Raw genomic sequence first — 15,367 nt, 5'->3', positions numbered from 1 at the left:
GGGGGATTGGATTTAGGGAGGGGAAAAAATTGGAATTTCACCCGGACACTGCTGCTAATATTTCTAATATTATGAACATTCATAAACCAGTCGGAGAACACTTCAATCTCTCTGGTCACGCAATCACAGACATGAAGGTCGCTATCTTAAAACAAAGAAACTTCAAATCCAGACTCCAGCGAGAAACTGCTGAATTGGAATTCATTTGCAAATTGGATACTATTAATTTAGGCTTAAATAGAGACTGGGAGTGGCTAAGTCATTATGCAAGGTAGCCTATTTCCTCTTGTTTTTCCTACCCCCCCCCCCCCAGATGTTCTGGTTTAACTTGGTTTTAAACTTGGAGAGTGGTCAGTTTGGATGAGCTATTACCAGCAGGAGAGTGAGTCTGTGTGTGTATGGGGGTGGGTTTTTGGAGGGGGGTGAGGGAGTGAGAGAACCTGGATTTGTGCAGGAAATGGCCTAACTTCATTATCATGCACATTGTGTAAAGAGTTGTCACTTTGGATGGGCTATCACCAGCAGGAGAGTGAATTTGTGTGGGGGGGTGGAGGGTGAGAAAACCTGGATTTGTGCTGGAAATGGCCTAACCTGATGCTCACTTTAGATAAGCTATTACCAGCAGGACAGTGGGGTGGGAGGAGGTATTGTTTCATATTCTCTGTGTATATATAAAGTCTGCTGCAGTTTCCACGGTATGCATCTGATGAAGTGAGCTGTAGCTCACGAAAGCTCATGCTCAAATAAATTGGTTAGTCTCTAAGGTGCCACAAGGACTCCTTTTCTTTAAACAATCAGTGTCCGCAATAACCTCACTGCTTTCAAAACTAAACACAAAACTCAGCTGTTTGACTTACATTTTCCATAATAATTGTATGATCATTTTAAAAACACACATACCAATCAAAATCAATAAACCCTTCCCTAAGGGAAATGTTAAATATGCCAAGAACTAATCCCTGCGGGACCGCCCTGGAAACCCCTCAGTCAATGATGATTCCCTATTTAGAGTTATGTGTTGAGACCTATCGGTTTGGCCAGCTTTTAGTCCATTTAATGTGTGCTAGGATAATTTTATATATTTCTAGTTTTTAATCAAAATATTGTGTGGTACCAAGTCAAAGTATGTTATGTCAACACCATTTATTAGTCACACTTTGTAATCTCATAAAAAAAAACCAAGTTAGTTGGACAGAATCTATTTTCCATAAACCCTCGTTGATTTGCATTAATTACATGACCTTCCTTTAATTCTTTATTAATTGAGACACATATCAGCTGCTCCATTATCTTGCCCAGGCCTGATGTCAGACTGGGAGGCCTATAATTATCCATGTCATCTCATTTACCCTTTTAAAAATATGGGCAGACTAGCTTTTTTCCAGACTTCTGGAACATCCCCAGTGTTCTAAGTCTTATTGAGAATTCTAATAGATCGGTGAGACATGATTTCTCTTTACAAAAACCATTGCAAGTTTCTGATTTATATTCATTACTATCAATTTTTCTTTTCTTTTTTATTTCTTCATTTAATCATTTATACATACAGATGCCTTCACTTCCCTTCTAAACCAGGTTAGCCTTCTTTCTCGATTGTGGCTTTTGGGGCATCTAGCAAAGTGTTTTTAAACAATTTCTGATTATCATTCACATTTTTTGGATTAAATTCTTCCTCCCAGCTGATTGGGCTCATAATTGTTTCCAAAATTGTAAAATTGGCTCTTTTAAAAGCACCAAATATCTAATTCTGGGCTGGACCTGATTCTGTTTACACACTCTAAATGTGATCAAGTCATGATTGTTTGTACATAAGCTACCATTAATTTTTAGTTCTATAATCAGTTCCTTTTTTTCTGTCAAGATGAGGTCTAATATAAAATTCCCCTGTGTTGGATGCAGCACTCTTTGAGTTAGGAAATTGTCATCTATAACATTTAGAAATTAACAGGGATGTTTTAGTATTGTCAGCAAGAGACCTTTAGCATGCGTCCCTCCAGTTGAAATCCCCCATGATCTCGCTGCTTTTCTCGCCTGCATATTATAGATAGATGCGTGAGGAGCTGGTCATCCTGTTCTCTAGTGTCATTGGTGGTCTGTAGCGGACACCAGCTGCTACTCCATCTTGTGCTTTATCTGTTGGGATATTATCAGTAAGCGTTTAAGATAATTTTCCTCTGAGTTATCAGTGACTCAGAAACAGATAATGCCATTTTTGAAATGGAGCGCCATTCCCCCTCCCTTTTTGCCCACTCGATGGGGTATAACCATTGATTTTTAACATTCCAGGTAGAATCAGCGCATGAAACGTGTACCTTGTTAAACAGGATCTTTCCCGAGAATGAGCACGATCTCACCCAGTTCTGATGCTAACACACTTCTCACTAGGAGCTCCCATGGTCTTCTCCCATATATCTGTTCCCATGCTAATTAAACTCAGAGTGAGGGACAGATGGTAATGTTAGTTGTCACAATGTATAATGTGGTGGTGGTTGTTCCCAGGTGCTTCTAGTCACTCGGAACCCAGGGACTCCGATGGACTCCAGACCCTGTGTGTTAGCAATACCCAGTGTATGGATGCTGCTTCTAGTTGCTGGCCTAAGTGAGGCTAAAAACAGCCACACCACTAGCTCAGATAGAAGGGGCTGGGGTTTGGGGGTTGAGAGCCCTGGATTCAAGTCCTGCTGCCAGCTGTATGCTGCAAGTTTGTGTTCAACCAGAGCATATTACACAACGGTGCCTACGTGGTACTTGAACCCTGTGGAGTTCAGAGTCAGTGATCAGGCTTGTTTGCGAGGAAGAATATATAACACGCTGCTCAAGTTCATGTTTCCCTCTAGTGGCTGGGTCCGGTGGCTATCACACTTTGCTCCTAACAGGTGTGGGAATACTCACGAAGCTCCAGTAGTCGAGGCCTGTGCTTTTGTTGCTGAAGGACCTGAGTTCAGTCCACCTCTGATAACTCGGGTTGTCTGTAGGTGTCATTACACATACATGGTGAGATAATTAGCTCTTTAGCTACTGGACTAAAGTATAACGCTGTTGGTTTTATGGTGCATCAGACAGCACTTCTGCGTCCCCCAGCGCCATTCTTAGGCCTCGGTTCATTGCTAACTCAGAGGGCAGAGCATCGCTTCCTGTATCGCACCAGTACTATTTCCTGTTGTGCTTGTACTTCTCTTGGCAGTGTCCCATCCAAATACTGACCAGACTTAACCCTATGTCATTTGTGAGCTCAGACAGCATGAGATCAGCACAAGGTGACCCAACCTGTTTGGGACAGGTGGTGGGAAAGGGCTTTAATTTAATAAATATTGTTCATGGTTGAGTAAAAAAAAAAAAATTCTTTATTTTTCAACAGAAAAATTTCCAGGCTGCAGTTCAATAAGGTGAAGCTGGAAGATGCTGGGGAGTATAGCTGTGAAGCGGAGAATGTTCTAGGGAAAGACACAGCAAAAGGCAGCCTGAATGTGAGAAGTGGTAAGTTGAGACACCAGAGACTGTCAGGAGACAGCTATTGCCTTTCTTACACTGGGACAGCATGTTCTGCACATGATCTGTCTTGTGTATTGTTTAATACTTTCAGGATATCAAGTGAAACAATCTCGGGAGATAAAGAAAAATGCAGCCTAAGCATAAATGTTTATTATCGCCATCTGCCACTGGCAGAGTGGTTGATCTACACTTTAAATAAACTGCAGACTAAATATTATTTAAAAAAAAACAATTGGAGGTGGTGGGTTTATACTTTTTAGAAGCATTTCTGAGAAGCAAAGGAGATGACTAGTTAAGGTATAACTTCTCTATGAGTGAAATGCCGACTGATTTTCATCCAGCAAGGTCCCTCTCCCTGGGAGTCACATGTGGGCTACTGAATGAAGTCTGTGGTTGGGTGCCAAAAGACTTTAAATTTTGTTACAGACTTGGTCATGCCACATGATCCTCCTACTGCTTACTACTACAAATAATAATGCTGCTCAAATATGATTAAGTTGTGTTGCTCACAGCTTTAAATGGGACTATTTTCCGTATTAAGCACTCCTTCGGTAGGGTTTGCAGACTTGGGCCTCTACTTGTAACCTTGGGTAGGCTAATCAATCTCTCTATATGTCTTGATTACCCCATCTGTAAAAATAAAAGGTGCCAATCCAGATCTGTAAAGGCCTCCAGATGCAAAATGCTAGTTGCATGTTAAGCATTGTGTCTGAAGAGAGCCCTCAGGCTCTGTTATATCTTTTCCATTTAGGAAAAGAATCCAAAGCTAGTTAACTGGACAGCACAGCCCCTTTAAACTGTTTGAACTGCATTCTCAAATCTAGACAGTCATTATGATAGCAACATGTGCAATCGCAACCGGTAATTGCGCCTAGAAATCGGACACAGCGCGCATGTATTTTATGGTCTCCACTTAGGCAGGTGTGTTTGGAAAATGTGGTCCTTTTATATGTAACTCTTCTGCCCGTCAGAGTTGGCAGCAACAAGGGCCAGGTTCAGTATCTAGGGGCTCTGTTTTAATAACACAAGGCAAAACCGGCTCGAGCCCCAACCCAGTGACCAGGGATAATTACATACCACCCCCCTGAGCGTCTCTGAGAGGCAATACTTCCCCTCTCACAAGCACGGAGTCTGAGTGTAGCAAAAGCCTTTTAATAAAGGAGGGAAACAATGCGCCATTATGTTGGGGAAACACCGCAACCAGGATTCATAACCCAAACCGTGAGCAAAAGACCCACCCCCAAAGTCAGTTTGGCAGTGTTCTTTCCCCCTCAGGGTCTTAAGTCCAGCAGTCACCCCACCCACAGTTTTCTGACAGTGGTCAGTGCAGCCCCCCAGAGTTCAGAAGTTCCTCCGCAGAGTTTACCTCCCAGCCTGGGTGGAAGTGAGAGGAGGTATGGGGGGGGATCTCACGTGCTCCACTGCTCAGGTCGATGGCCGATTGCCACACCTCTCCATGTGACTCTGCTGTAGTCTTCACCGCCTGCTGCTCCTCTCCGCTAGCCGTCTTGCTGTCCGCTCCGCTTGCCACCCCGCTATCATTCCATTCACAACACTATCCGCTCACCATGCCACTTCACGAACTGCTCTGCTCCACCAGCCACTCAGCAATATATCTTCAGCCCCTCCGCCCCCCACTACTTAACACAGCACTCAGTGATTTCAGCTTGTAGTAGAGGAGCCTCAGTGTTGGTGCACCGTTGGCCCAAAGTGAATTCAGCTCAGCAGCCTGTAACTAGACTCCAAATAAGCTCTGATATTCCACAGTAGAGAGAGAAGGAGGTGCCAGTGGTGTTTCAGACCCTCAAAAGAGGCCCACGCCACCAGATACAAATATCTATCCCCAACCTCTCTCAATTCACTGGGTTTTGGAACCCATATCCCTTATCTAGCGAGTGCTACTTAGTTGATGGTGAGTCCCTCTGTCATAAAACAGTTCCACTGTCCTTGATTCACATAATCAGGATAACAACACTTTATCCTTCCTGCGCCAATAACAGAGAAACTGGGGATCCCACAGCAGCCAAAGTGACCATTTGGGCTGCTGTGGGCTCATGCTAGGTGGGGTGGGTGTGCCTATGCAAACAAAATCAGCCCTGAAGTTCTTTTCCACAACTCGCCACAATTCACCACCAGATGTCAGGGTAGAGCTCATCCTGACTCTGCTTACATATATTTCATCCATCTGAGACTGATAAGTCACTGATGATACTTTCCACTCAATGAGGATGGAGTCCGCCTGTGTGGTTGTACCTCACCTAGCCCACAGAGCGCTGATAGGAATGCCAGTGAAATACAAAGCATAATTATGGCAATTTAATGCTGCTAGTTCCCACAAATCCCGACGGTATCTGCATTATGTAGCATATAAATATTTCTTCAGATGACAGGTAGGGTATGATATGAGAAGTGTGTGTTGGTGGAAAGGACAAAGGGTTTTCATTCATTCCTTGACTAGCTTGGAGGTTGCATCTTAGACCGATGTCCACGATCTCACCTGGAATTTGCAAGGGCTATTCTGGCCACTGAAAACCAGAAATAACAAATGCAAAGTTCTGGTCTCTCAGCCTAATTCTCCGGGCTGTCCCCTTACTGAGTGGGAGTTGTAGATTCCATGGTGATGGAAGCACTAGAAATACAGAAAGACTAACTCAGTCGTACCTACTGTAGAGGTGTTAATCCACCACTAAAGCTTCCTCACAAGCATACCTTTGTGGCATTTAGCTGCATTAACAGTAACATCTTTACTCTTGCTGCTTGCCAGTCATCAGCATCAGTGCGGAATAGCTGATACTTAGTACGAGGCCTAGGGCTCTAATGGTGATCACTCGTGAAAGGTAAATATTAAGGTGGTAATCACTGTATGCAATAACAGTCCACCACTATTCTGACCTTGTCAGTCTCCTCTTCGAATCCTTTCATTGGCTCCCTATGCTTCTGCACCAAGTTCAAACTTCTCGTTCTTCCCCACTGCCTGCATCTTTGCTCACCCAGAGTTTCCTGGCTAAGCAGGTACTGCATGCTTCTTCCATTCTCATTTTACTGCCAAATTCTCCCAGCCTGCCCCGTCCAGCTGTCCTTATGCACCAAACAGTGACCCCCTCTTTCTTCAGATCTCTCCTTAAGGAACATGTCTTACGTGATGCCTTTCAGTAGTATGCTTTCCATGATATTTATTGCTCTTTGAGTCTGCATCTTCCTCTGGTGGGTGAACTTCATTGTCTTGTCTATGAATTAAATTGTAAGGTCCTGTGCGTCTCTTTCAGCATGAGCCTACTGCATAAATCTTTCTTATTCTATAAAGAACATTGATAAACCAGTAAAGAAAGCAGGAAACACAAATACAGCGAAATAGGAAAGAACACATGCATGTCAGAAGTTCACACTGAACAGTGGTGGCTGTACTACATAGACAGTAAAAGAAAACCAGACACAGGTTACCCATGCCCTTTGATTCATAACTCTTCAAAATGGACTTCACCTGAGTAAAGCAAAGAAGAGAAAAGGAAGAAATAGGAATAAAACCCCAATCTGTGAGAACACTTGCTACAGAATCCTATGTCTTCTACACGGAAAATAAATCGCAAAATTCTAGATCTTTTTATAGGTGATAAGATGGATGCCAAGTTAACTGATATGATAAAGGTAAGGTCTGATCCAGAGACCCTTGCATGTGGCATCTCCATTGTGCAATATAACAGTGTGATACTGCTGTGGGGTTTTTGTTTTGTATTTTTAATTAAAAGGAGAGTTTAGCTCTGGTGAAAGGTACTGGATTGGCACCAGGCACTGAGATTCATAAGGCTGATCCCAGCTGCTGACCTCCTACACAGGGGTGCAGTCAGTGCTTAAGTTGTAATGAAAGAGATACCGGGGCTCAAGCAATGATTTAATTTTAAATTTTAAACTTATGACTTTGACTTGGCAATAATAACACCGTACATTCAGTCCATAACACATTGATTTGAAAGAGCAGCCCACTGTACTGTACTAGTGTTAGATGTTTACAACTTTGTATTCTACATCATATACAAAGTAGTAGCATGTGCAGAAAAAAATTAAAAGCAACCGCAGGGAAAAAAAAGTCTGAATATATTTGCTAGCTACAAACCTCTCCACCTTTGCCCTTGCTCTCTTCCGAGTGTTGTTATACAATGTTATTCTCACACCTCTGCTGTACCCGTGCCCCAAACACACACCCATTCTTTGTTCAGTGGAAATTACAATAACGGTGGTATTATATTGTACTACTACTTAACAATGAGCTATGGTGCTTTACAGTAACAACTTTTAAACGAGTCACTAAATATAGTTAACTATGTCTGCTTTGTTTTCTATATTGTTAAGGAACATTGTTAAGAGCAATGAAAAATTATATTTTAGTCACTTCTTTGGACTGAACAAATATAACCAAATTAAAAAATAAAAAGATTTAAGATCTTTCTTTACCCTAATCCTGCAGTGTTTGGGAGAAGGGGCGTTGGATACAGCCTTGTGCTTTATTTTGCCAGAAAAAACAGCAAGTGTATTTGCACCCGCTACTAGAGCTCTACATGGGACTATTTTTTTAATCCCTGCTCCTGTCCTGCCCTGCAATACCCACTCCTGCATTGTTGGAGGTTTTTCCCACTCAAGCTATTATGGCAGTGGGTCCTGGGGATCCCAGTCCTGCTGCAAGGCACTACTCCCTACCGTTTTTTTTCATCCTCTCCATTTTTCTGCCCTTCTGTGCCCCAGCTTTGCATCCGGGGTGGCTGCACTGCTTGTCCCTCCCTGGTTACGACCCTAATGGGTACAACTGTGTTGAGAATTTTAAGAAAAACATTTCAGAGGAAAAAATAGAGATTTTTTTTCACTTTCCTAACTGATGCAACAAGCCCAGAGGTGTGGGGGCTCTGAACTGCCAAGCCCAGAAGTGCCGGGGCTCATCCCTGACAAGCCCCAGCACAAATTAAGCACTAGCTGCAGCATTCTATGTGGAGACCTGGGACCCACAAAACTTGTAACGAGCCTCCTGGGCCAATGGGACTGTGTCACCCCTTCAGTGTGCACTCTGTCCCCTTCTAGCTATGGCTATGCTACAGGTGGAGGTTGATAAGGCTGCTACAGTCTTGGCTCACAGAGCAGGGTCTCTTAGCTCACGCTCTAGAGGCACGTGCGTTTCGACCCATAAGTCTGAGGTTCAATCCCTGCTGCCCACAACCCAGCCAGGGGGCACTATAGTTTTTGCAAAGTAATTTTTACTCCTCCCCACCAACACTTTTTAAAATTTATTTTCTTTTGCGAAAGGTGTCTATTCCAAGTTCTAGGATCCTTTGCTAGGAATTGAATTGGAAATGTAATACATAACAAAGGCCAAAAATAAATAAGAGCAAAAAAGAAGGCCCAAACCGATGGCCACTCGTAACTCTTAAAAATGCCAATTTGCAAAAGTAAACATCCTACCTCCCCTGTCCTCAATTCTCACTGAACCAAAACCTTCCATCCCCCACATCTGAGCCCTTTATAATGGATGGCCTTTTCAGGGCAACTTGTCCAAGCTACTGCAGACCAGGGAGCAGGGAATTCCAAAGTCCCTCAAGTAGCACATGCCCAGACAGCAGCCCTCTCTCTGATAACACAGGGGGCTCCAGCACAAGTGCTTCTGCCAAGCACAACCACAGCAGGACTGAATGGAACGAGGTCTCTCTCAGCCAAGCAGGCCCATGTAGAACTTTACTGGCTGAGATTAGCCCCTTAAATGCATCCCAGGCAGCCGGTCCATACACAGCACTAGTGAGATATGCTGATGAGGAGCTATTCCACTTCACAAGCGAGCAGCTGTGCTCTGTACCAGCTCCGGTTTCCAAAGAAGTGCACACATCACACAAACCCTCGCCACAGTTAGCACTCATTTTAAACCCTGGTCTCAGCGGAGGAATCTAGGACAGAATGACGTCTCCTCTCCATGATACAGGTGGTTCTGGCAAGTCAAGGTCCAGGTGCACTGAGAGAAGTCTCTCACTGCTGTGTCTTGCACTGCACCTGCTCTGTGGGCTAAGGGACTGAATTCTCTAGGGCTGCTTGTTCAGCACTTTCAGCATTAATTACATACACTGAAGGAAATGAAATATGGAAAAGAATTTGTATCTTAGAATAAAAAATATATGAGTTAAATGATGAGTCCATCAAAACTTCTTTCAACAAAAAGTTGGGTTTTTCATTTCCCAGAAAGTGCCTAATTGCCATGAAAATTTTCAGTTTTTCATCAGAAAAAGGAAAAGTCCCACAATAAAAAACTTTCAGATGAAAGTGATTTCCCCCAATTTTTGGCAGTTTTTGGCTGAACATTTTCAATTTTCAGTCAAAAACTTGCAGTTTTCAGTTGCTGAAAGTGAAACATTTTCACTTTTTTGGGGGAACATTAGAATTTTCCAACCAGCTCCTTCAAGTAATCTACTCTTGACGTGCCAATGGCATAGATTGTAGTGACAAGGCCACATCTAAGAGACAGAAATGCACCCCCTCCTTACCAGATGCATGCGGAGAACCTGAGTTTCAAACCTCTTTTTGCTTTTGTTTGTGTTTTCCTTTAATTGCTCTTTCCCACTGTTCTCTTTCTGTTCACCTTTCAGAGAGGTAAGTGGTGGACATCCCAGTACTGCATCCCCAAGGTGATTTCCCAGAAGTGTCTCCTAGGCCTTGTTGTCCTGCTGGTGTCTCCTTTTCCTTTTGCAAATTTTGAGAGAGATAAGGAGCTGTGCACTGGATAGTGATTGCGCCAGCTGGTGACACCTGTCAACCGTCTTGAGTATAGTGAATAAGGAATGTGCATGCCTAGAATTTTCCAGTATTCCTTACCCATAGAAAATTTCCATACCAAAGCAAACGACTAGTCTATCTAGTCTGATATATCTCCTTGGTTAGTGGCTACTATATTGCACAGAGGAAGGTGAAAAAGCAAACAGTCCGCCATTGTGAAACAGAGAAGTTTCTTCCTGTCTTCTGCAAACTGATCAGTTTAAGCCCTTCAGCATACATGCTGATCATCTATTGCATTACTTTATCTTGCATAGCTACAAATGTTACTTACAGTCATAAAATTATGCTACCTTTCTTAAACTAAGTCAGTGTTTGTCTCAGTGGCCTCCTGTGGCCCCATCTTTGGTTGCTAGTCACCATTACATCAAAGAAGAATCCATCATTCCACTGTCTCATCTATGTGTCAAATTCAGGGCTGTATATCCATTTCCTCCTGCTGCTTTTTAAACACAGGGATGATAATAGAGTGAAGCTTCTTACATCTGGAGGATTAACAAAGAATTGCACTGTGCTGGGCCACTCCTTAACATACCTGCTTTACCTGATTATTCAAATGAAAACGCGAATAGGCCAACCCCTACAAACACATTTAAAATCCTCCTTGGATATTCTGTAACCAGCAAGTCCCTCAACACCTGTTCCAACACATATCCCCAACATAGCTAATCCACCATGATCTTCAGCTGCAAATGGATATTTTGTTCACTGCTTTCTACCTTAATTTCCCCAGGAACAACGAATGCACCACAAGTCTTACCTGCTTCAGAAACTAAATTAGTTGTAATGGAAGACAAGTGTAAGTACCTTCCCCCCAACACCCAGATTCTTTCTCTTTATTTATTTTGCTTTTACAACACATTTCACTTTAATATTTTATCACATGCTGGCATATACTTAATCTCCACTTCTGCTTTAGTTTCCAAGAAAGCCCTTGATCGCTAACTAAACCCTTCAAAGGAAATGTTTGTTTCTGACACCCAAGCTGCAGAGAGAGAGAGGAGCAATTAATGAATGTTGGAATCCTAACTTGTCGATCAGGGTGCTTTAAAAGTTTTAGCCATGCTTTAAGAGATGCAAACTCTTTCAGTGAATAGGTTTTATTTATATAGGTCAGATACATACTTTATTTTCTATTTTCAGTTTGTGTTTTATTTTTCCCCAAGGATAAGTAGGAATATAGGAATACTGGGGGAGGGATAGCTCAGTGGTTTGAGCTTTGGCCTGCTAAACCCAGGGTTGTGCGTTCAATCCTTGAGGGGGCCATTTAGGGATATGGGGCAAAAATTGGGGATTGGTCCTGCTTTGAGCAGGGGGTTGGACTAGATGACCTCCTGAGGTCCCTTCCAACCCTGATATTCTATGATTCTATGAAAGCAAGAAAAAGTACCTACATAATACATGCATAGTATGGATAGTAGCAGGCAAATAGAGTTGCACTCCATCACTGCATTTTTATCATACATTTCTAGAAAGCAAGAGCAGATTTACTGAAATATTTAATTTGGCTGAAATGTTTTTATCATTCATTTTTATTAGATTGTTTTTCACAAAAGGAATATAGAACATTAAAAATAGAACTACAAATGCTAGCCACCAAGCAGATATATAAAAGCCTGATGTCTGACAGATATATTTATTATACCGTCAGTTCGTTCAGGAGTATAATGCTGTTTCTATAAATGAGTCCCTCTCCCTTTTCAAAGACACCCAACTAACCTAATACAAACAATACACTGGGCATCCCATAATGATCTCATCTAAGATGGCTTCAATGCTTAGAACTGTAGATCAAACAATTTTAAGATCTTTAGTACATTTCCACTTCTATAGAATAATAATAATAAGTCCTGCAGTTTACAGTGCGGACTGCTGTACCTCTGTGGTGAAGATTTCAGTACTGGGGCCATAATCTTTTTCATTGGGAATACTGATGTGAGGAAAGTCAGTCTCACATTTAAGTTTGCAGGATCAGGGCTTAGTTTCAGCCCTTAAGTCACCTTCTACACCTACCAAATCTTCACGAAATGAAGTACTTTGCACTTGCCTTTAGAGTCACAAAAGTATCTGAGCTTCCTTATGCATCATCCTTTGTATTGCTTATTTCAGGGGTGTATGGAGTTAGGGTTTTTAATCCTAGACACAACAGGACCCAGACACCAAGATGCTATGTTGAAACTATAGATAGAATATGATCGGTCCTATAGGTATATTAAAGATGAATGGCTGGAAAATGTGACACCTGGAATGGTGTGTGTGAGAGAATGAAAAAAGTTATCCTTGAGATATATGAGGCAGTTTGTCTAGTGGCTAGAGCAGGGAACTATAACAGCAGGGTGGATTGATTTAAATCAAATTTTAATAACGATTTAAATCAGCAAGCAGAAAACCTTGATTTGAATAATTAAATTTAATCTTATTTTGCATTTGTAACTTTTGATTTTTTCTAAAGAAAGTTTTATTCTCATTGGCTGGTAACCATTAAAAAAAGTTCATTTGCAACTAAATATAATCTTTACACTAAATCTGGTGGTACTTTGTGCTTTCCAGAAGGACACATTATACCTACAAACATTTATTTAAGCAATTATATAGCTTAACTTACATTTATTCAGATTCCTCATTTTTACTTTTTTTATTATGTTGAAAATAGCCAATGACACATTTTGTATTTACTAGATGATGATTTGTGTCAAACTGTGTTGGAAATTGGAATTTAATTAAAAATTTGCAAACAGCATTTTAAAATTTGTTAGCTAAATAAAACTAACAACTGAGCTGGATACATAAGCAAAAGTTTATTAAAACATTTTGCATTTAAAACTGATTTTATTAGACAAATGACGTATTCTCTATAGATAGGGAACTGATCTGATGGTTTCTGGTCACCAAGTCCTTCAAGATTTTAGAACTAGTAGATTTCATAGAATCATAGAATCATAGAATATCAGGGTTGGAAGGGACCCCTGAAGGTCATCTAGTCCAACCCCCTGCTCGAAGCAGGACCAATTCCCAGTTAAATCATCCCAGCCAGGGCTTTGTCAAGCCTGACCTTAAAAACTTCCAAGGAAGGAGATTCCACCACCTCCCTAGGCAACGCATTCCAGTGTTTCACCACCCTCTTAGTGAAAAAGTTTTTCCTAATATCCAATCTAAACCTCCCCCACTGCAACTTGAGACCATTACTCCTCGTTCTGTCATCTGCTACCATTGAGAACAGTCTAGAGCCATCCTCTTTGGAACCCCCTTTCAGGTAGTTGAAAGCAGCTATCAAATCCCCCCTCATTCTTCTCTTCTGCAGGCTAAACAATCCCAGCTCCCTCAGCCTCTCCTGATAAGTCATGTGTTCTAGACCCCTAATCATTTTTGTTGCCCTTCGCTGGACTCTCTCCAATTTATCCACATCCTTCTTGTAGTGTGGGGCCCAAAACTGGACACAGTACTCCAGATGAGGCCTCACCAATGTCGAATAGAGGGGGACGATCACGTCCCTCGATCTGCTCGCTATGCCCCTACTTATACATCCCAAAATGCCATTGGCCTTCTTGGCAACAAGGGCACACTGCTGACTCATATCCAGCTTCTCGTCCACTGTCACCCCTAGGTCTTTTCCGCAGAACTGCTGCCTAGCCATTCGGTCCCTAGTCTGTAGCGGTGCATTGGATTCTTCCGTCCTAAGTGCAGGACCCTGCACTTATCCTTATTGAACCTCATCAGATTTCTTTTGGCCCAATCCTCTAATTTGTCTAGGTCCTTCTGTATCCTATCCCTCCCCTCCAGCGTATCTACCACACCTCCCAGTTTAGTATCGTCTGCAAATTTGCTGAGAGTGCAATCCACACCATCCTCCAGATCATTTATGAAGATATTGAACAAAACCGGCCCCAGGACCGACCCCTGGGGCACTCCACTTGACACCGGCTGCCAACTAGACATGGAGCCATTGATCACTACCCGTTGAGCCCGACAATCTAGCCAGCTTTCTACCCACCTTATAGTGCATTCATCCAGCCCATACTTCCTTAACTTGCTGACAAGAATACTGTGGGAGACCGTGTCAAAAGCTTTGCTAAAGTCAAGAAACAATACATCCACTGCTTTCCCTTCATCCACAGAACCAGTAATCTCATGATAAAAGGCGATTAGATTAGTCAGGCATGACCTTCCCTTGGTGAATCCATGCTGACTGTTCCTGATCACTTTCCTCTCATGCAAGTACTTCAGGATTGATTCTTTGAGGACCTGCTCCATGATTTTTCCAGGGACTGAGGTGAGGCTGACTGGCCTGTAGTTCCCAGGATCCTCCTCCTTCCCTTTTTAAAAGATTGGCACTACATTAGCCTTTTTCCAGTCATCCGGGACTTCCCCGGTTCGCCACGAGTTTTCAAAGATAATGGCCAATGGCTCTGCAATCACAGCCGCCAATTCCTTCAGTACTCTCGGATGCAACTCGTCCGGCCCCATGGACTTGTGCACGTCCAGCTTTTCTAAATAGTCCCTAACCACCTCTATCTCCACAGAGGGCTGGCCATCTCTTCCCCATTTTGTGATGCCCAGCGCAGCAGTCTGGGAGCTGACCTTGTTAGTGAAAACAGAGGCAAAAAAAGCATTGAGTACATTAGCTTTTTCCACATCCTCTGTCACTAGGTTGCCTCCCTCATTCAGTAAGGGGCCCACACTTTCCTTGGCTTTCTTCTTGTTGCCAACATACCTGAAGAAACCCTTCTTGTTACTCTTGACATCTCTCGCTAGCTGCAGCTCCAGGTGCGATTTGGCCCTCCTGATTTCATTCCTACATGCCCGAGCTATATTTTTATACTCTTCCCTGGTCATATGTCCAACCTTCCACTTCTTGTAAGCTTCTTTTTTATGTTTAAGATCCGCTAGGATTTCACCGTTAAGCCAAGCTGGTCGCCTGCCATATTTACTATTCTTTCGACTCATCGGGATGGTTTGTCCCTGTAACCTCAACAGGGATTCCTTGAAATACAGCCAGCTCTCCTGGACTCCTTTCCCCTTCAAGTTAGTCCCCCAGGGGATCCTGGCCATCCGTTCCCTGAGGGAGTCGAAGTCTGCT

The 15,367-nt window shown here is 42.7% G+C and overlaps 1 protein-coding gene across 1 annotated transcript in view; it reads left to right on the top strand.

Moving 5' to 3' along the window:
- NRG2 (neuregulin 2) overlaps positions 1–15,367 on the top strand; it is a 321,919-nt gene that overhangs the window by 202,093 nt on the left and 104,459 nt on the right. Inside the window, exons 3-4 of the mRNA XM_077824244.1 lie at positions 3,359–3,477; positions 11,024–11,089. Coding sequence (XP_077680370.1) covers positions 3,359–3,477; positions 11,024–11,089 — 185 coding nt within the window. The remainder of the gene's footprint in view (positions 1–3,358; positions 3,478–11,023; positions 11,090–15,367) is intronic.

This window comes from Eretmochelys imbricata, chromosome 8 (assembly GCF_965152235.1).
Source record: "Eretmochelys imbricata isolate rEreImb1 chromosome 8, rEreImb1.hap1, whole genome shotgun sequence".
Lineage (NCBI taxonomy): Eukaryota > Metazoa > Chordata > Testudines > Cheloniidae > Eretmochelys > Eretmochelys imbricata.
This window is presented reverse-complemented; position numbering and strand designations above follow the sequence as displayed.